The 22,689-nt window shown below is 42.7% G+C and overlaps 1 protein-coding gene across 10 annotated transcripts in view; it reads left to right on the forward strand.

Moving 5' to 3' along the window:
• The first annotated feature begins 7,667 nt into the window (after positions 1-7,667).
• Positions 7,668-22,689, forward strand: part of ATP6V0A1 (ATPase H+ transporting V0 subunit a1) — a 43,603-nt gene continuing 28,581 nt past the window's right edge. For 4 of the 10 annotated variants that reach the window (XM_079948683.1, XM_079948688.1, XM_079948690.1 and 1 more), the window contains exons 1-7: positions 7,694-7,842; positions 10,556-10,717; positions 11,403-11,481; positions 12,250-12,347; positions 13,013-13,141; positions 20,154-20,257; positions 21,839-21,965. In XM_079948683.1, coding sequence (XP_079804809.1) covers positions 10,601-10,717; positions 11,403-11,481; positions 12,250-12,347; positions 13,013-13,141; positions 20,154-20,257; positions 21,839-21,965 — 654 coding nt within the window. In that variant the 5' untranslated portion in view covers positions 7,694-7,842; positions 10,556-10,600. Of the gene's footprint in view, positions 7,843-7,920; positions 8,063-8,084; positions 8,110-10,555; positions 10,718-11,402; positions 11,482-12,249; positions 12,348-13,012; positions 13,142-20,153; positions 20,258-21,838; positions 21,966-22,689 lie in introns of those variants that run through there. The other 6 variants (XM_079948689.1, XM_079948692.1, XM_079948684.1 and 3 more) reach the window with 4 other exon arrangements.

Genomic DNA, 22,689 nt, shown 5'->3' on the forward strand with positions numbered 1-22,689 from the left:
AAATGATTAAAATAGTTGGAGAGGAGGCAACGGCTTTAGCATGCGAGCACAGGCAGGGTTCGCTCGCTCGCTCACTTGCAGAGGAATGCAGCGCTCCAAACTTCAACAGCCTCTGATTTTAATAGACAGGACGAAGACAGGGATTCCTAGCAAGATTTCTGGGGAATCCAGGGCGGCGGCGGCAGAGGACAAAACAAAACAAGCTCTGTGCAAAGCTGCTGATGAGAAACCGACAGCCCTGAACAGAACTGCAAATGTTTAAGTATGGCTGGGACAAACCCAAAGGGATCCCTGCCTTCACCCAGGCCTGCACAAAGTGGAGCGTTTCCTTTTAAAGTCACAGAGTGACAGTTTAGGGCACGTGTGGCTTGGATCACTCACCAAGCGCAACTGGCTGTGTTAGTGAGCACATTTATACTGCAGAGATGTGATCGCAAGAGCAGGCACATTCAGCTCAGATGCACTTCAGAAACCCAATCTGAATTAAAAGGAGAGTTATTTGGTATATAATGCGGAGGGAGTAGGCAAGGGAAGATCATGAGAACACTATCTGCTGCAGGTGGCAACCATGCCCATAAGCAGGGGTCAGCAAACTTTTTCAGCAGGGGGCCGGTCCACTCTCCCTCAGACCTTGTGGGGGGCTGGACTATATTTTTTTGGGGGGGTGGGGTGGGAATGAACAAATTCCTATGCCCCACAAATAACCCAGAGATGCATTTTAAATAAAAGCACACATTCTACTCATGTAAAAACAGCCGATTCCCAGACCGCTCGTGGGCCGGATTTAGAAGGCGATTGGGCCGGTTCTGGCCCCCGGGCCTTAGTTTGCCTACCCATGCCCATAAGCAACAGTTGCCATATTATGCAGTGTGAAAAATCAAATCCTGATTGTGAATCTGATGCAAAGGGCCTATCTGAGGATGATTCTGGCTGTTTTCTGGTGCAGTCAGTGAAGGTGACAGGCTCTGTTTTTATTTTTAAATGTAGATTATTATGTATTAATTACATTCATAAACCACCTTTGTTCCATAAAGTTTGAGACAGTTTGCCTTTTGGCAAAAGCCTCCGAAGGGGCATAAAATATTAAAAATATAACAGCAAAGTAATTTTTTTTTTTTTTTTAAGGAACAGCAGTAGGCACATGCGATAGGCTTGACGAAAGGGCGACATCTTCCTGGCATCAGCTTCTAATTTTGCCTTTCTGTGGTATAACCAAAGGGAAGAAAATACCAATGTCTGTTCCAAATAATCAAGAAAGGGGTAGGCCCTTTCATGGGGAAAGACCTATCTTCTAGCATATACAGTATTAGTCTCCCAGTGTGAAGCAAAATAACAATATTAGCTGTTTTGCAAGTGAGTCTGAAAAAGCTGGGGGTTTTTTTGTCCTATCTACATATCTTGGTGTTCTGCACCTTAGCCTCTCCTTAGGAGACAACAAAATGTGAGAGCTTGTGGCAGTGCAGTGCCACAGCATAGGGCTTGGATGTGGGGAATCCAAAGTTCACAGCCTTAGTCAGCTGCTATGAAGCTTGCTGGGTTCCCTTATGTAAACTGCTATGTGCACAGTCAGTGTAGCACAGGACAGCATAAGTACAATATAGCAAGCACCTACCCACTGCACATCTGGCTCCAGGTCCGCATCCCAGCTCCACAATGGATATCAGAGAGAATGAACTGCTGCTGTCAACAAACCCTAGCATGGGTCAGTCCTCTGGCCACCACAATGGTGAGAACAACCCTACTGGGGAATATTTCCACACAGCCTCATTTGATTTTAAATCTGGACAAAACACCCCAGGCACCATGTTCAAAGCAAATAACTTCAGAATCAATGTTTCTGCTGCACATCTCAGCAGAATGATGCACCTCACCTATGGCTGGCATCTGACCAAAGACCCCCACACACTTTGGAATGGTAACTAAAGTCAGAGGAAGTTATGCTATTTGCAGAAATTACTGCCTCTAGGTCCTTGAAGTTTTACAGAACTCCATGCCAACTCTCCCACTCCCCCACAGAAAATGTAACTACTGTACAAGTCATAACTGCTGAATACTTGTGACCTTTTCTTTATAAATATTCTGGTATGTAGGACTGAGTAGCTCCAAGTATGCACTCTTCTCCTGCACCCTCTCACAAGGAAAAAATACTTTCCAAAACATAACTAAGACGGAAGAGCTTCTGATCATGTATAGAGTGCTTTTCCTTTGTGCATCCAATGCAGGCATAGGCAAACTCTGGCCCTCCAGATTTTTGGAACTACAATTCCCATCATCCCTAGCTAACAGGACTAGTGGTCAGGGATGATGGGAATTGTAGTCCCAAACATCTGGAGGACCGGAGTTTGCCTATGCCTGATCCAATGCCTCCTCAACTATCTAGTGCCCTGAAATCTGGTGCCCTGCATGGGGATGGCAATGATGAGGCCTGAGGGAATCATATGGTGTGCAGTCATTTGACAGGAGAGAAATTTGAGCTTTCATTTGGGCTTACTGGTTTGCTTACATGGCATCTGGCTTTTTCAAAAAGAAATGGAATAAATTTGGTGCTCTCAAGTATTGAGATTTCTGAGATCGACTACAGTTCCAATTATATATATGCTACAGATGTTGCGTCTACAGAATCTATGTACTCTAGACGTAATCCAGAATAAATTTCCAACAACTCTTATGTTTACCAGGCAGTGTATCAGCTGCTGTACTGAGAATGGAGGCAGGCCTGGCATTCATTCCTTACTGGCTGCAATTACAGAAATTGCCAGATAATTACCCCCTTCCTCAAATTCTCAGTGGAACGTTTACTTTCTTGAAGTTGACATAAACAGCTTTCATATGCTGCAGTTGTCCGCATTTCAAGAAATAGATCGAACTCCAACAGCATTAATTTTGGAGTACGATTGTCTCCTGAGGTGTAGAAAACTGTGGACTAAAGTGCTAAGAAAATAAAATCCTTCTGTTAAATGCTCCTGTTTAAAACTGAGAACCATTCAAACTATTTGCTTTGCCAAATGGTATTATCTGCTTGCATAAAATCATTCAGTAAAGGTAGTTTCATATTAGGCAGTTTTCTGTTCTCATGCAATTGTGTTTTCAAGCAGTGGCACATCTTGATAGAAGATTCTCAAGCCTTAATCAATCAGCAGTTATGTGTACATGGCCTAGCTACAGTTTAGGTGAACATTGTTCCATATATCCTTTGTGAACAGAGAATACCGCCTAATATAGAGTACGGTAAGTTTATTGATCCATCTAGCTCAATATTGTTTGCACTAATTGGCAGGGACAGCCCTACCTGAAAATGCCAGGGACCGACTCTAGAACCTTCTGAATGCGAAACATGCGCTCTATCCCTGAATTATTATCCTTCCACATTTTTATCCATTACTGGATAAAATCATGCAGGTAGTTCATTAAAAAGTACACCTAGATTAACAGAAGCTTTAAAAAAAGTTGTTTTTGGTATCAGAACTAGACAAATAAGTTATCTACAAGTTGGCATTATTTGAGTAGCCGGGCCTTGAGATGTGGAGACCCAGAAACAGTGGAACAACCCCCCCCCCCACCATTCTTTTTTCAGACTGTCACATCTCTTGCGATACGAATGTGAACAAGGTCACTGAATATAAGCTGATCATTTTGCTGCTCTTTGGCAAATTTGTTAATATTTCTAACAATGATGCCTTGTTTTCTTGAACCGCAAAATAACGCATGAATATTTTTAGGAAGGTTATTTATATATCTCTGTTGCTAGTTGTCTAATTCAAGCTTTTCTTTTTAATGACCTATGGCTGTATACAAATAAAGATTGCCTGACTGGCATGACATTGGAAACAAACAGAAAAGCATGCGTACAAACACACCAACATTTTGCAAGGTGCATTTGGCAAAACTTCCTGGATTACTCTTATTCAGGGGTGGAGATGTAGGGAGAAGCATAGTCTGCATGCCTTTGTTTTTTCCATCACAATGCTTTCATCAAGCATGCAGAGGAATACATTAGAAATTCAGTCGCTATCCTTGTGTACCCAGATAACTCAGCAGCATTCGCCAACCTCCTGACCACAGCTCATGGGTACTTCAGTTGCATTTGCAAGCAGGCAGTCTCAAATTCAGTCCTCGGAAACTCCAATTAAAACCTGCCTGAGCCAGGAGAGCTGCTTCCATACCCAAGAGCATTCTTAAATATGCAGGAGATTTGCTGGCAGTCAATCGACCAGCATCCCCCACCCTCAAGTGAACAATTTCATTTTTATCACGTTATCCCACACGTCGTTCATAAAGTGGAAACAATGGCCCCTCCTGTTTGTTTGGGGTTTTTTTTGCCATATGTTGAAAATAGCTGACCATTTTATAGAAAAATATTTCCCAAGGCACGCCTGAGCAGAGGAAAAACAAATGTTTCCAGTGTTTGAGGGTGATGAGTCAGTTTTGCATGAAAAGTCTCTATTTCAAGCAGGAGCAAAGCAAGGGCATTTGCCTGTATTACTCATATGACATCTGTTTCAGAAATGCTCCAAAACGGTTAAAGTTTTGTGCTGTTTTGGACGTGAGCCACTATATGAAGAAGATGTATGGACTTTAAAATGTTTGTCAAAATACAGAATGTTTACAAAAAGCTCTAGAAGTCTCATTGCTGATTAGAAGGCTGCAGTATTTTTACAAAAACACACACACCACAAAACACTGTTGGATGAGAACTTTAGATGTTTATGCCTTAATGTGCAAGCGTTACAAAAAAAAAATAATCTTCCCTCTCCAAAGGTTATAGTGTAGTAAGTATACAACTAGGTCTGGAGAGAATTGGGTTTAAAGTCTGCTAAACCCCAAAGCTCATTGAATAATCTAGACCTCGTAATACTTTCAACCTAACCTATTTCACAGGTTTGGGGAGAAACACACACACAGTGCACATTATTGCCATAAACTCCTCTGGGAAGCAGCTGGATAAAAATCTAAGATACAAAAAAAAACATTTAAAGCTTTTCCTTGACAGAAACTCTATACTGTACTCTTTGCAGGTACATGACAGGCAGAAATTCAACCTACAAAACTTTGCTCCCGAGGAAGGGCTGGAGAGGCTGCACCTACTAATTTCTCCTCACTATATTGCTGTTAGGCACAGTGCCCCCAATGAACAAAAGTAATCATGAGGACAAAAAGAGTAATAAAAATAAATTCTACTAACGTCACAAATAAGTCCTTTTGCCTACAGGGCTTCAGGCATCTCCAAATGCACAGAAAACTAAGGGATCTTTTGTTCCTTTCTGTATCACATTCCATCTCTGTGGACTTCCCTCACTTTTACAGCTTCCATAGTTTCTCCTATGGGGATTTCTGTCCTGCACCTTAACAAGGCCTATGTTACCCAATTCCCCATAGGAAACAAGAGATTTCATGAAGGAGACTAACCAGATGATTGTGCAATAGCTTTGCATCTGAGCCATGCTATATGAATATTATTTCAGGCTGGGGGCCTGTACGGACTCACCAGGAGAAGGACATGGTGTCAAAATGGGGTGGGGTGGGGGTGGAATTATAACCTGAACTGTACAGCATCAAGGTAAAGGTAAAGGGAGCCCTGACCAGTTGTGACCAACTTTGGGGTTGCGGCGCTCATCTCGCTTTATTGGCTGAGGGAGCCAGTGTACAGCTTCCGGGTCATGTGACCAGCATGACTAAGCCGCTTCTGGCGAACCAGAGCAGCACACAGAATCGCTGTTTACCTTTTCGCTGGAGCGGTACCTATTTATCTACTTGCACTTTGACGTGCTTTCGAACTGCTAGGTCGGCAGGAGCTGGGACTGAGCAATGGGAGCTCACCCCGTTGCGGGGATTCGAACCGCCAACCTTCTGATCGGCAAGTCCTAGGCTCTGTGGTTTAACCCACAGCGCCACCCCCATCCCCTACAGCATCAAGAGACAGAGTTAAACTTATATTTAGGAAGATACTTGCTGCAGCAGACCAAACGCTTTATCATGTTTATTGCTCTCTTCGCTTATCGTAAAACTACCAATACAGTGGTACCTTGGTTCTAGAACTTAATCCGTTACGGGAGTCGGTTCAACTCCCGAAACCGTTTGAAAACCAATGCGCGACTTCCGATTGGCTGCAGGAGCTTCCTGCACTAAAGCGGATGTTCAGCTTCCAAAAAACATTTGCTAACTGGAACACTTAATTCTGGGTTTAAGGTGTTGGGGAGCCGATTTGTTCGACAACTAAGCCATTCGAGAACCAAGGAACCACTGTAGACCTATGGGCACGGCTGACTCAATACATTTTGGCACCCAAGGCAGATCCCAAAATTCCCTGCCAAGGAAGGAGTGAGGGAAGAAGGGCATATAAAGAAGAAGGGCAGGAAGGAGGGGGGAGAAAGATCAACAGTGGGATCTGCTGCTCCAGTGAATCCTGCTGCATAACGTGGTCACCTTGCCTTGCCTCATGAGTGGGCCGGCCCTGCCTATGGGAAATCCACAAGAATATGAATTCTTCCCATTAACTGGTGTTTAGTGGAACACTGCCTCCAATTCTGGGAGCAATATAGCCATCATGACTAGTAGGCAATGTATAGCCTTAGCTTGTCCAGTCCCCCCTTTAAAAGCACCCAAGTCAGCAGCAATCACTATACCTTGCGGTCAAGAAGTGTGCCTTTCTCTGTCCCGAAGCTCCCACCGCTCCGTTTCATTGGATTCTGTTGCTAAAACTCTACATTCTAGTATGAGATTTTCTCCCTGAACACTTTCTCCACAGCATAAGCCACCCTTCTAATCTGCTATTCTCTAAACCGAAAAAGCTCCAGAACATTGTAGCTTTTCCTCAAAGGGAAATTACTCCAGATCTCCCTAAACGCTGTGGCAGTCGTTTTCCTGTGCCCTCTCCTTTTCCCCCCACCTCAGAGCCCCAGTGTGATTTACAATGATGCACATGTTTTTGGGACTTGCCTACTTTTCTTTATGCTATAAAGAACTTAGTAGGACAGCAATGTTTAGTGAATTGGCCACTTTGTTAATGCAAAAAAAAAAAAAAAAGAAAGCTTGGATCTCTAATTCATCAGCTAAAACTCAGTACAACTAATCTCTTATCAGGTAACAGCCCTGATAATTATGAATCAATGATAATCATAGGATTGTAAAGTTGGGAAGGATACTGCAAGTCTAACTCCCTGTAATGCAGGAATCTCAACTAGAACATACATGACAGACAGCCATCCGACCTCTGCTTTAAAACCTCCCATGAAGGAAGGAAGGAAGGAAGGAAGGAGTGTGTCCACCATCTCTCGTGGGAGTCTGTTCCACTGTCGAACAGCTCTTATTCTCAGAAAGCACGTCCTGATGCTGACTCGGAATCTCCTTTCTTGTAACTTGAATCCATTTGTGTTCTTCCAGGTACACACCCTTCGATACATCGATACACCAAGGTGCTACTGGAAGGAATTTTTTTATTTTGTTTCGATACATCAGTCACTGGAGCGGGGGGGGGGGTAAAGAAACCATTTTCTGAGGCGAACCCTTTCAACCGCCACGATCACAAAAAACCCAGGGCGTGACGTCACCGGCCATGGCACGCCGCCGCCGCGACTTACGAAAGCGGTCGCCAAAATGGCGGCCGCTTAAGGCAGGCAATCCAGAGAACCTTGCCCGAACGCACCACGCCGGCGCGGGCCCTGTTGCTAAGCAACGCCACCGGGCCGGGCGGAAGAAGGGAAGGCGGGCGCCGCGCACTTACGCAGTGGCGTCATCAGCGGAAGCTGGTGGGGGGTGGGTTGGTTGCCGCTTTGTCGGAGCAGGTGCTGCGGCTTGTTTTCGGTGAGGCGTTTAAAGGTCTGCGGCGGCTAAGCCCTTTTCAAGGTGCAGGGGGGAGGGGAGGCGGCGCGGCGGGGCAGGTGGCGTTGAAATGCGGTTAATACGGGGAAGCAACGCAATGCGTCATGGGAGAGCGCGGGGCCTAGTGGAGGAGGGGAAGGGTCGGCCCTGTCCTCTGCGGTTGTGGGGCGCGTGATACTCCGCTTAGGGCCAGTGAGGGGAGACAAGGGGCAGCCTGGCTGTGTCGGTGGGTCAGTTTAGGCGGGTAGGTCGCCTAATCCAAGGTCCCCTGGTGGGAGGGGGAAGCAGAAGGTATTATATTTGAATGTGTGGGGGTGTCATTGGGTTTCAGGGGCGCCCCAGGGGTGAGCTGGTTTCTCCCATGGGTACCTTTGGAGAGGAGGAGGAGAGGGAGCTGTCCAGAACCTGTGGGGACGTTTAAGAGTGTAGGGAGGAGGCCGGTTTCATGCTGGGAGTGATACCTGGGGCGTTGCCTTCTTGTGGGCAGGCGGCGCTGGATGGATAAAATGTTGGGATGGTGATGGAGGAGCCACTTGATAACCCATTTGTTTCTGAGAAGTAGATGTCTCCTGCTGTTTGTCATCTGTTCCCTCTTTGGGGAGGGATGGGGGTTGCTGTTCATGTTGTAATGTGGGGTGACAGCAGCTTCCTGCCTTTGTGTTAGGTATAAGAAGATGGAAGGCACATTCCTGCTCACCAAGGGGGTGAAATACAGTAAAGAGAAATTGCCCCAGTTTTGATGGGGTTGAGTGAAAATGGGCTCTGGCACATCAAAGAGATGCATTAAAGTCAGTTACAAGAATGGAGAGTTCTGCAAAGGGGAAAGAATGTACTTCACTTTAAAAAAACTGAGGTGGGGGAGCTCAAGAGACAATAAATTGAAATGGGGATTCTAGTCTTAAGGATTCTTTAGATTCCTGTCATCCAGCACTTACTAACTTTATTAATTCATTAATGCTATCCTTCTGACGTGAAAGCATGTGTTCAAGCATGACATTTGTTTCGGTTGCTGCACCTTAGCTTGTATAAAATAATAATTGCAACTTTTCTTGGAGTTGGGCCTTACAAATTTGTCAGGCATTTGGGCAGATAAGCTCAAAGTTCAGTCATACTGCCGCTGTGGTGCCCTTGCAATGCCCCCATCTCTTGTTGAGTGGCTTATTGGAGTAAGATGCCAGAGTTAATTTGTAGTTAATTTTTTGGAAAGGCTCCTAGTCTCAGTAATTGTTAGCATTCAGCATGGATAATGTGTGCTGCTTTTTAACTCTTGCTGCTCAGCCATCAGTGAGCAGTAGCGTCAGTGCATTATTTTCATTGAATTAGTTATGTCAGAGCTTTCAAAACTTTTCATGTTGGTGACACACTTTTTAGACATACATCATTTCACAACACAGTAATTCAGTTTTACTAGCAAACTGGAGATTAAACTAACCCCTTTCCAGCCCTGGTTGGAGTGTGGGGACCGTTTGCGCCACACACCTACACACTGCAACCGACACACAGTTTGGAAAGCTCTGATCTATACTATATTATAGCAAGCTATATTTTCACATGTATTTCCCAAGTACCTCCCTCTTTTGTCCACAGATCAAAAACCAAGTGGACAGTAGCAACACCATTCCAATCATTGATGCATTAAATGCTTACAGCATCAATAGCAAGCAAGACAAAAGTATGGACTGGATAAATCTCTACATAGTGTTTTGCCTCAACTGTTTGAAAAAGACTTTCCAAGCAGAACAAAAAATGATTCACTTTTTAAAAAAATCTTCATTTATATGTTAATAAATTGAAATATTTCTGGACTCTGATTAAGCCCATATCATTCTGATGTGGCATTTCTTATGTCTCAAGCCTGACATTAGTGGTTCACTTTCTGTTTTATCAGCATGACTGAGGAGACTGCAAAACCAACCAGACTTTACTTTCACTGGATAATCCCTGTGGACTATGACATCCGGATGTTCTCCCATCCCTTAGTGAAAATAAGCTCTGAATCCCTATGCGACCAGCTAAATCTGCTGCAGTGCTATGTAACAGTTTTTCCCTGGAGATGGCTGTCAGCTGATAGGCTGCTGCTTGTGTTTCTGGGGCAGCAGCTTGCAGAGGTGCCACATGATGGGCAGCTGGTCATGAAGCATTAGCTGGAACTGAGAGGTGAAATTCAGAGGCAACAGAATTTTTGAGTGCTGCTTAGTAGGGGTTAGTTGTGTGTGGCGCATAAAAATGAGACACCATGGAATAGGCTTTCCTTTTTTACAATTCTTAAATAATATTTTCAGAATTTTTATGCTCTTAAGAGCCAGTGTGGTGTAGTGGTTAAGAGCGGTAGTCTCGTAATCTGGGGAACCGGGTTCGCGTCTCCGCTCCTCCACATGCAGCTGCTGGGTGACCTTGGGCCAGTCACACTTCTTTGAAGTCTCTCAGCCCCACTCACCTCACAGAGTGTTTGTTGTGGGGGAGGAAGGGAAAGGAGATTGTTAGCCGCTTTGAGACTCCTGAAGGGGAGTGAAAGGCGGGATATCAAATCCAAACTCCTCTTCTTCTTCTTCTTCTTCTTCTTCTTCTTCTTCTTCTTCTTAATTCAGTTTGAGGTGTTCCAGTCTTAGTTTTCAATCTCCGTGAGAGAGATATAAATTAATCTACAATATATGCCTTCCATGTACCTCAAAAGGTAGATAACAGAATTGATACCTTTCTGGTGAGTCTTACATTTATCCTCCTTTTTCTCTTAAAGGCAAAAGGATTCTCACCCTAGTTTGACTGGCTCTTCTCTCTCACTATGGGGGAGCTCTTCCGGAGTGAAGAAATGACCCTTGCGCAACTTTTCCTTCAGTCTGAAGCAGCCTATTGCTGTGTCAGTGAACTGGGAGAACTTGGGAAGGTCCAGTTTCGAGATGTATGTATCTGGCCCTGTTGGTCCACACAATTTATTGTGTTGTTGTTTGTGACAACTGTTACCTATGCTCAAGGATTCCCCCCCCCCCATACTAGGATATAACTGAAGCATCTTTAGATTCTGTGAAGGTATTAACTATCAATGTTGCTGCCTTTTGTTGTGAATGATTGTTCTGTGCCCTACAATGATCAAGTACTTGCCTCCATCATAAGGTCCTAGTACAGGTTACAGCAATTTAAAAATAAAATATTAGAAACAGTGTGAAACAAATTACAATCACAAGAATAGAATGGGTCCTGAAAAGATATCTCAAATGTTAAAAGCCAGGCGAAAGAGGTACGTCTGCAGCATAAACAGAAATCATACAGTGAAGGTGCTAGGTGTACCACTGTAGATAGATAGTTTTATAACAAAGGGGCTGCTGCAGAGAATGCTTTCTCCAGGGCTGCCACTGCTCTCTGAACTTCTAAGGGTGGTGGAACTAACAAATGGGCTCTTTATAGATCTTTTATTGATCAGGTAGCAATCCTTTGCGTTTTCTCTTTGAACAGTTAAAATGTTCATGAGCTTTCTGTGACATCACACCAATATAGTTTATGGTACTGAAGGGTTTGGAGATGAGCAATAACTGGTTTTCAGTCACTGCACACATGTAATAGAAATTATGTTTTGTTCTTATTGACAGCTAAACCCTGATGTGAATGTGTTCCAGCGTAAATTTGTCAATGAAGTCCGGAGGTGTGAAGAGATGGACAGGAAACTTAGTATGTCATTGCTTTCTCTTGCATGTGCATAGGCCAGGCATAGGCAAACTTTGCTCTCCAGATGGTTTGGGACTACAATTCCCATCATTCCTGACCACTGTTCCTGTTAGCTAGGGATGATGGGAGTTGTAGTCCCAAAACATCTGGAGGGCTGAGTTTGCCTATGCCTGGCATAGGCTGATGGGGCTAAATCAGTCTGGGATCCTTTAAACCTCTCCCCAGATTTCTGTGGCTATGCTAAATAATCTGCATATTGTACATTGTTGCAGAAATTAGAACAGGATCCAAATCACGAGAATATGATATACAACGTGACATGATAGTTAGCAGCATAACAGATAAAATAGAAGGAAAATAGATTCAAATAGCAGCTAGCAAAAGTATAAGATGTCCTTGTTGTGTGGTAATGAACCCATAAGGTCAAAATTCCTTCGTATAAGTCTGGGGAGAGTGACGTGATTATTTAGTCCTCATGCAATTGTTATTTATTAAGGCATGCTGCATCCATTCTACTATCATGAAATCAGAACAAAATATATGGTAGTAATCTACTTTCTTTGACCTGTGGTTTTTAAACTATCATTTTGTAGATTATTTAAATGAGAAGAGATGTTCATAGTGGAGGTGTTTGTGTGGTCTGGTGGAATGGGGCATCAGATGATCAGTTGCACAGGGGAGATATGCAGATCCGTGAGGCCTTCTCTCACGTATATGATATTACATACTCTTCTTAAATCATCCCCTCATTACAGTTCTCCCCCTTTTTAGGGTTTGTGGAAAAGGAGATTAAGAAGGCCAACATTCCCATCACAGACACCGGCGAGAATCCAGAGGTGCCATTCCCCCGAGACATGATTGATTTGGAGGTAAATAACACTGTGGCTTGTAAAATCATAGCACCTTGGGGTTTTGCAAGGCTTATTTCTCTTGATACAGGGCTGTGAAAAGTGAATACTGAGTGGGAAAATCAGATTGCAGAGGAAATAGCTAGAACTGGATGCTGAATAGAGTTTTACAGAAAAGTCTGGGGGAATACCCTGACATATTTTCCTGGTTTGTTAACCATGGTTCAGCCAGAGTTCCTTAGTCCAGACATTAACAAAGAACACTGGTTTAATACTAGCCACGGTCTTTGTTCTGAAGGTGGTGCACAATAGGGGATGAGGGAATAAAGTGTTTTGCTCCAGCACTTGTTCATGACTTCATAAGCAATCATCCAAACAGCCTTGATGGGAGCCCAGCTTTTATAGGTCTCTAGTTTTCCAATAAAGGGAATCATAAATGCATCAGCCAATGACAGTTTAGTTACTGATTTATATAATTTGTTCAAGGGCATCTCTGGCTGTAAAAGTTAAAAATAATAGTTCTTTAATGTAGAAGATTATCTCTATTCTAGCATAGGATTTGAATTTGGCTATAGAGAGATTAAAGGAACTGACAGTTCATACATCGAGGAAAAGATGCGTCTACTACAGCATGTTGACAGCTAATAATCAACTCACTTTCTCCTTACTTCTCTTTTTTTCTGCAGGCAAACTTTGAGAAGATTGAAAATGAGCTCAAAGAGATTAATACCAACCAGGAAGCCCTGAAAAGGAACTTCCTGGAGCTGACCGAATTAAAATTTATACTGCGCAAAACTCAGCAGTTTTTTGATGAGGTCAGAATATCGGATGTTTTTGCTTCTTATGCAGCTGGGCCAGCTCATCACAACCTTCCACTTTTCTTCTTGAGAATGCTTGTTTAAGTTGCAGTTTTGGGCAGCAGTGCCTCCCCTTAATTTCGAGAAACTTCTACAAGTTGTTTTCCATCATTCATGCAAACATATGAGCTAGCCACTCCATGGCTTACATTATGTGCAATTGCTAAGTGTTCATGTCTAGGTAAAATATTCCTCTGACACTTGTCAGAAGGGTGTATAAACCTTTGATCATGTAGAGCCCCCGAAAGATTCCTGGGGGCATGATGGAAAAGGGCTTGGAAAGCAGAGCACCTATCCAGATTTCCAGTTGCTAGGATCAAAGTTTCAGTAATAAGGAAAACTGAATGCTAGGGTATTTCCAGCCTCATTTCTGCTAGCTAGACAAGCAAGAAAAGTATGGATGCACAGTGATCTGTCTCCCTCTTTTGAATAGCACAATGTTAGAACAGGTCAACAAGAGCTTTGCACAATCTGAGCCTTACCTAGGTGTCAGGCTGGGAGTCCCTGATGTGATTCAGACTTGCTGCTCATGCCCTTCAGATTTCTAGGCATCTGGACAGCCAGTTGGCTAGGATTTTTCTAGTCCTGTTAGTCATTTAGGAAGGGTAGTAGAGAAAGTGGCAGAAGTTAAAAAATCTGGATCAGCAACTATTTTTGACACATCATTAAATGAATGTCACTAGCAAATCCAAACAAATGCTTTAGAAAAGTCTGTTCTTCCAGGTGGTGATATGATGGCACTGAACACGTTTAGATTTATGTTCCCAAGACTGTAGAGTTATTGACTCAATTAAGAGGCTTTTTGCAACCATGATATGTCATGTTCAACTTGGATAGTTGGAGCCCTGGTAAAGGCCTGAAACCTGTGGTCCAGTAGTGCTACCCTCCCTCTAATTCAACACTCAGAGAAAAATGGATTTGTTAGGTAAACAAAATGGGATCTTGCTTTCCTTCTTTGAAAAATGACAAGTTTTTTGCTGCCTCTGCTCTTGCTTTGTGGATGATAATGTGGGTGCTTGGGGAATATGATCAATAATGGGTCTAAGCTCCTTGTCTTCAAATGTTGAAAAACAGTTTGTAAGCTGTGGTCGGTTGGGGTGGTGCCTCCTGGACACACACACACACACGAGTTGTGCTTTGGGTTTTGCAGCTGCCATCTAAGTGTGGAATTTGGTATTGAATGTGACATTCAGCATCCTGAGAATCTTGGCTCGTGTATACAGTGGTGCCCCGCAAGACGAATGCCTCGCAAGACGAAAAACTTGCTAGACGAAAGGGTTTTCCGTCTTTCGAGGTGCTTCGCAAGACGAATTTCCCTATGAGCTTGCTTTGCAAGATGAAAACGTCTTGCGAGTTCGTGCGATTTTTTCCCTTTCCCCCCCCTTTTTCTAAGCCGCTAATAGCCGCTAAGCCGCTAATAGCCGCTAATAGCGCTAAGCCGCTAATAGCGCTAAGCCGCTAATAGGGGTGCTTCGCAAGACGAGAAAACCGCAAGACGAAGAGACTCGTGGAACGAATTAATTTTGTCTTGCGAGGCACCACTGTATATTAAACTGAGTGTCTGCCTGTTAAGGGTGCCAAGGTAGGATTGAAGGCAGTGTCTGGTGAAATCTCAGAATGTTGAGAGTAAATTGCACAGGATAAGCAAATATATAAGCAAAAATTTGCTTTTTTCTCAGGAGCATCGATGGCCATAACTTAGCTTAATTACAAATGTGGCCTCTGGTAAAAATTAATTGCTGACCACGGTGATAGGGCCTTTCTAACGTTTCTGATATGATCCTTTGCTGTTAACCATCCACCTAGCACTAAGGCAGGGGGGCTGCATGGACAGCTTGTTCCGTCTGAGGTGCAATGCTCAAATGGTTCTCAAGAAATACTTGAAGCAGCTGGAGCACTTAGAAATGTGACAGCTAGGATTAAGTGGATATATGCTCAACTTCCGCCTTTGAAATAAAAATGAAGTTCCGGACCCTTCGCAGTTGTGGAAAAACACTTGAACGTGTAGTGTTTGGGGAAGCATCCAATCTTGGTGCAACAAGTGCTGGTTAATTTTACTTTGGCTCGGCAACCTGCATCTATATGTGTAAATGTTGAGCTTTGTGTGTTGTTTGATGGCCAACTTAAGTATCATACCTGCTGAAGAGCAACCTTATATTGGACTGCACAACACCAGCTACCTGACATTGAGTTTAGGTAAGTTACGTGATGATTTTGATTTTTGCCCTTTACCACAGCTGAGCTTTTTTTGCAGTGCCTTGTCTAGCAAATGTTTTTTCCAAGTTTTCCCACTTGGGCATTGCTGGAGTTGCAGTTCTTCCAAGTGCTTACTTGTACTAAATACATAGCGTAAATGTGAACATTTACAGCAGGATCACATGATGGTGTGCTTCTTCATATAAAAGAACAATCCCTTCTAAGCAGCATGCCTGTTTTCTGCATACAGGATATTTTGTGTGGTGGAACATCCCATCACTGGAACTCCACCTGTGGTCTGAAGTGGTACATTCCAGACACAGGTTTGGCCACGTCTTCTGCTGCTTAAGAGAGCTAGGCCTTCACAACTTTTCAGCTTCAAAATCTAAACAGGGTATAATGAATGGTAGTGCTTGCTGAATGGTGCAGTTGCCTCTACAAAGTCTCTTTTTAATGTTTTTAGGATTGGGGACCCATTTGAGCAACTGTTTAGACTAAGCAGGCCACGGTGAATAGTATGTACTGTGTAACTTTCCACTGAAATGTAGTTTCCTCAGAGTCATGAGTTGTTTCATGTTTGTTCTTTGAAAGAGCTTCACATAAATAGATGATGGTCCTGTCAGTGATTCAAATTTAGGGAGCGGAATTTAAGGTGGCACAACAGAGCTGTTGCTCAATCATCTTTTTTTCCAAACCACTGAGAAACTTGCTGCTGCAGTTCAACATTTGAAGACTTTGTAAAACTTTGGGGGAGTTTGTGAAATATTCATAACTTGACAGCAAGAAATGGTTTGCAAGGCCAAGTCTTTGATCTGTGGACCCTGAATTCAGTTGTGGGAGCTGCAGGAGGGAAGATGGGGCCCGACAATTAACGAATGGGACCACAATGCCAGCGAAGCCATTTCTTGCCTATGAAAAAGGACTCAACGGTTTTGATTCTGCTAAAATGGTGATTCTTTTCTCGGTCTTCATATTTTTGCTTTGTGAAGAACAGTAAGAACTGGAGAAATATCTCTGGATCTATTAACCATAAGTGCCCCAGAGTAGACTGGAAGAAGACTGGAAAAGTAATGGTTAATGGCATGCAGTTTCCATCTCTTTCCTCTGGTTTCTTTCTTTTCTGTCATCATCTTCAACCCTTAGTTCTCATTCGCCATCTGTCATCTGTTCCTCCTTTTGGTGGTCCCTGCTGCAGTTGTTGCGGACTGTGAAAACTGTATCTGTGTTTACTCTTGTCATTCGCTCAAGGGCTTGTGTGTGTGTGTGTGTGTGTGTGTGTGTGTGTGATGTTTTGTATATCCATTGCAGAAAGACCTTGAGCTGCACACCCTGGACAACAGCTAAAGTATTTATAGAGTGCCTCTCATATTTTTTAAAAAATACCAAGGTGGTGTAAAAGTAATACGCAAGTACAATAAAACATAAAATGCCATAAAATGGATGCTCTTGTAGGAAAGCTTTCTGATTGTGCATTTCTTCTTCAAGTTGTGGGATGGTTGCTGCTTGTTGGTATAAGAGATGCTGATACAATTCAATCCTCTTTAGCAGGAACTATCACTGGGTCTGAGCTTGGCCCTCCCAAACAATAAACGAAAGCTAAGACGTCATCAAATTGATGGCGGAAGTGGCACAAGGTTTGAAGCAAGTCTCTACCTCCCCGCCCCTTGCTGACTTCCATTTTCCCTCCTTCGCATGGGGAGGCTCCCTGTAACATAATTTGAGGACTTGTACAATTGAAATAAACATTTTTGTACTTGCAAATGCAGTTCAAGATCTTTCGCTTTAAAAAAACCCCAGCCATTTCTGTTCTCCATGTACGTATGTTGGAGGAGCTGTGTTTTATAGAGTATGCTGGCATTTTATTTCCTGCTTTCTTTGTTGCATTCCTTGAACAGTCAGGCAGGGGACTTCAGCATTGTGGTAGGCACAACGAGGGGAGATTTAGGAGGAAGCAAAGAGGCCTTGAAAGCAAATTATCTTTTGTGAAACGGTATCATGAATAGGAGAGTTGAAAATGGAAGAATTAAGGCTAGTTCGCCTGATACTGTTTTTGCCAGGATATCATGTGAATCCTGCCTATGCATTTCTTACATGGGACTTACCTACACATCTGTTTTGCTACATGCAGAATGAAATAGATAGGGGAAGATATCACCCTAGTCTCTCACTCTAGACTCTTAATGGGCAGAGCCAAGGTGGATAGTAATTCCTCAGGCTGCCCACAGCTGTGACCCATTCAGCTGTCCTCTCCACACCCAGTTCTAGGTACAGCAAGTTTGTTGAGTTTCCCAGGAGGTCCAAAGGATGGGGAACAGGGGGTCCCTCCACTCACTGCTCTTTCTTCACTCTCTGTCCTCTCCTCCTTGAAGTATTGTAACTGTGGATTGGATGGGGAACCTGTGGACCTTCAGATGCTGTTGGACTCTCATCAGCCCAAGTCAGCATGGTCAGTGGGCATGGATGATGAGAGTTGTCATCCAATATCATCAGGAGAGGTCACAAGTTCAACATTCCTGCTATAGATTGGAGAAGGAATTGGAAGACCAGGGGAGCATATTTCAGCACACTCCCACCTTATTACCCTGTTGCCGAAAGCTTGTGCTTTTTACAATTTCAGGGATATTTTAGGAGCCCCTTTGTGTTCTGAATAGCAAATCAGTCTGCCTGTGCTGCTGGACTGTGGTCTGTACTCATGGCCAGTTGCTTGGTCTGATATGTGTGTCTTCGGATTCTCATGCCCTTCATTTGCAGGAGCCCCTTGCATGCGTGTTGGAAGGTGATGTCTTATTTTAAAGCTGCATCTGCTTCTTTTCTCCCAGTGTTTTCTTTACCGTATGGGCTGTGTCAAGGTGGAAATGATTTTGACTGTTTTGTCATGTTAATGCTGCCTCTGAGGGTGTAGCATCAACATCCTTCCTGAGCTATATCATGAGCGCTTGCGCAAGTTAAGTTTCCATTCAGTCTTAGCCAGCAAGTTACAGGGGAAATGATTAAGTTGTGAATTCCAGCTAAAAAGATGAAGAGCTAAAAAGATGTTTTAGGGGAAACAATTTATAAAAGAAATTAAATAATAAACAAATGTGTACAAATGTTCTAAGTCATGCATGCTTTGTTTGAAATAAAGCGTGCTGGGGGAAAAGGGTGTCAAAAGTCCCTTTTGTGGGGTTCACCCAAGGTGCAGAAGTAGCAAGTTATTTGCATTTGGGGGATATAAAATTATCTTGTTCCTCTTCAGATCTTTCTGCAAGGTCAATCTAGTCAAATAAATCAGAGCTGTGTATGTTCTGTACAAGCACAGAACTTGGTATAAGACAAGATTATGCTGTACCTTTAGAACCTGGCTTCTTGATCATATTGAAATAAAAAGAAATAATAAAAGCCCTTTTCTAGCCATTATGGCAGAGTATTCTTGGAAGTGTGTGGGCGAACCCTGCTGAAATCTCGGAAGCCAGTGAGGATTGCTAATGAGATTTCTATTATTTGTAGCTGGGTCCTCCATGTTCTTTGCCACGTACAGCTAGCAAAAGCAGAATAAATTGGACAGAGCAATCACATTTCATAATAAATCATTCATAATAGGATATTACGATGATTTGCCTAAGTTCTGATTCAGCTTGCAGAATTCTGGTTCAAATTTTTAGGCCCTGGTGTTGGGTATAAGCACCCTAAAATCCACATATTTCTTAAAGCGATCTTAAATCTTTTTTAGTATTTAAACTTTTGTATGTTTTAAAGTAGGGTTTAAATTTTTCTTGACTTTACTGTTTCATCTTTCATGCTTTGAGGTTTCTTTTTCCAATCAAGCAGTATATACATTTTATTAAATAAGTAAGTAAATAAAGCAAAGGTTTAGACCCCACTGGTCATGAAACTAGGCAGGAAAAATACATAGGAAATGCCTGCTGAAATCACAGAAAATGGAATAGGGGCTGGGAGGCTTTCCAGGACTGAGCTTCAGTGCCCTCCATAACTCTTGCTATTCCCCATTAGTAACAGAAGCAGAATAAATTACAGTATAAGTAGGTAGGCGCTTTAGTTTGCTTAATCATAACCCACTGACACTTAACTTTGTTTAGTGTAGAACATGGTTTGCTTTATGGCAGAATTTTGATATTTTGTTATCTTCTCCCTAAGGTTCATAGTATACATAGCCCAGTGTATATAGCAGTGTTTCCCAAACTTGAGTCTCCAGTTGGACTACAATTCCCATCATCCCCAACCACTGGTCCAGCTAGGTAGGGTGATGGGAATTGTAGTCCAACAAGAGCTGGAGACCCAAGTTTGAGGAAGCTGGTATATATCATCCAGTTCTTGGCCAGACAACCTCTTGCCTTTCTTCCAACTTCTATGTACATGTTCGCTTCTCTCTATTGAGCCTGGAGCATCTTTGCTGAGGCTGATAGCATGCACTAGAGTACAGAGCAGCTGCATAGTTGCATGGTGGGATTTAAAGGGGGGAGGGGAGACTCACTATTCAGAAGTCTGCAGAGGCTTGAATGGGAATGTTTCCCACCATATTTCTTTGGAGCTTAACTTGCAGTTTTTATGCCCAGCTTGGAAGGTCTGTGTTTCGCAAGCATCATGTCGCTCTCCCTCTGTTGGCTTTGTGGAGATGCCTTGCTCACCTTTTCTTCACATCCTCCTAGAGCCTTCTCTTCTTTCATTTTTTCCTCCTTTGGTATTTCTTTGCTTCTCTCCATCCATCTCCTGGTTCCTCATCCCCCTGCATGCCACTAACTAGTTTCATTAGATGTTAATTGATTTGTGAATTCAGGCTGAATTGCATCATCAGCAGATGGCGGATCCCGACCTGTTGGAGGAGTCTTCGTCTCTGCTGGAGCCGAGTGAACTGGGAAGAGGAACCCCACTACGGTTAGGGTACGTGCAACTTTCACTTTTCAGCAGTGTCGGTTGTGTTCTGTAGGATCTCTTCTGCGCATCAGTCATGATTGGTTAAGGCTGTAGGACTTGGGTTTGCATTCTTCCATACTATTCTTGATTCCTTGGAGGAGAGCAAGCTATTTCTTGGTGTTCATATTATTTAGCTGAATCTGAATTAAGTTGCTCAGTATTAGATCTGATTGAACAGCATGCATCTCGTGCCAGATTGTTGACAGAAAAGCAGTTAACTGACAGCAGTTCCACTTTTATGTTTTTGGAAATGTAAAGAACCAAATAAATATTGGCCCCAGGCTGTGCAGATAATATAGAATTTCTGTAGCTTATCAGTTTTCACTCTTCACTCTATCTCCTTGTAGTGCTGCTTTGATATTTGGATAGCCTTGACAGCTGCTATGGATGCCTTTTATGTGCACCAACAATTGATAAACAGAGTTCTAGATTTACACAATAGTGGATTTTGTTCAGATTCTGAAAGGCTGACATGGAAATAATGATTTTCAGTTAAAGATCTACTAAATTTGTCCTTCTCTTAGCATGCAAAATTCAGGCAAAATGACAATCCTATGTGTTTTTCTGTCTGCATGAATTTTGCTCAGCTTCCATTCTCATGTTTGATTTCATGTAGTATTGTACTTGATACTCACTTGTTTTATTTTCTGTGGTGCATCTTAGTTTTTTTATATAATTGCTTAATCATTGTTAAATGGACCATTTTAACAAATAGTGTCCTGCAGCAAATTCCCACCTCTTTGAGAATGTAACTTCTTTAGGTTTTATTTCCATATCATTTGCTAATTTTTGCCTCATCTCAGATTTTAATGCCAATCACGCTTTGAACTAACTATCTAGAACCCATAATGGTTTGAGGTTCCGAACATACAGCAGGTATACTATGTGGTGTGTAGAGTGCTTGGCTGCTTTTGTTTTTCCTTTGTCTCAACACTCAGTGCCATAAGATTATGCCTCTCTCCTTGGTGTAGCAGTCTTTGGGAGTAGACTGTAACCTATAGCTGGTCAATTCAGACACCACATCGCATATCATGATTCACAAATCCACCTCAAAGCACGGTTCCCCATCCTGTTTTGCTGGTCAATTATGAAACAAGGGTTGCCAGTTTATATGTCATGCCAAACCATAGTTCTGCTTCCTTAGCCACAGTGTGTCATGCCTTTCTATAGGCACAGCACAAAAGAGCAAAAGTGGCTTCATAATCATCATAATAATAATGCTCCCAACAGAATATTAAAAATAGAATCAAACATTAAAAACTTTCCTAAACAGGGCTGCCTTCAGATGTTTTCTAAAAGTCAGGTAGTTCTTAATGCTGGAAGAAACAGAGTTTGAATCCTACCTCCTTCTTTTTTTTTTACTAAAATTGCATAGACAGTGGCTTGTTTCCCTTTCACATTCACCAAACCGTTCATGTTGGGTCCCTCTCTTGCTTTCTGTTGCCTTTACAGTATCTGTCTGTGTGTCTTCCAGGCCCTGCACTGAACAGAACATTGCTGAATGCATACTAATTTCTTTTATTTTTGTGTGACTTCCATTGTGTTCAGATTTGTGGCTGGTGTGATCAATCGTGAGCGGATCCCTACCTTTGAGCGGATGCTGTGGAGGGTGTGTCGTGGAAATGTCTTCTTGCGTCAGGCTGAAATTGAAAATCCGCTGGAGGACCCTGTGACGGTATAAGGACTGCTTTTGCAGCCACAGGCTGCTGAGGGCTGTCAAGATGAAAGCTTGCAGCCTAACTTCTTACAGTGTGTTCTTCCTAACAAAAGCTTGACTTCTGTTGTGGATCAGGGAGAAGTCATATTTTAATTGGATCTGAAATATAACTGCTTGCTTGCTTTGAAGCCATTGATAATGCCCTCATTATGTGGAGGTGTAGGATCGTGAAATTTTAAAAGTGGCCTTTTCTTTTGACAGCTTAACAATTCACTTATTGAAGTTACCTTTTATCTCAGTGTCCTCAAATACATCCTCAAAAGAGTTTTATGTCAATATCCTTAAAAAGATATTAAGCTAGATGAATGAGCTCAAAAACCAAATGCTCTCTAAATATTGGATAGACTTGATTTAAATACATGTTTGCATATTCTAATGTTGGTGTCCTATAATAATTAAATTTGTCACATGTTTTAAAATGTAAACAAAACGGATCCTGAAACGCACTGTTAAATGACACAGATGGATCTGTTTTTGTTAACTTAAACAACTAACAGTATCAACAGGGTTAGTAGTGAGGACAAATAATGGTACCCAGCCAGATGGGCGGGGTAGAAATAAAAAATTATTATTATTATTATTATTATTATTATTATTATTATTATTACAGTGGTGTCCCGCAAGACAAACGCCTCGCAAGACGGAAAACCCGCTAGACGAAAGGGTTTTCCGTTTTGGAGGC

Source organism: Podarcis cretensis (assembly GCF_951804945.1).
Source record: "Podarcis cretensis genome assembly, chromosome: 13".
NCBI lineage: Eukaryota > Metazoa > Chordata > Lepidosauria > Squamata > Lacertidae > Podarcis > Podarcis cretensis.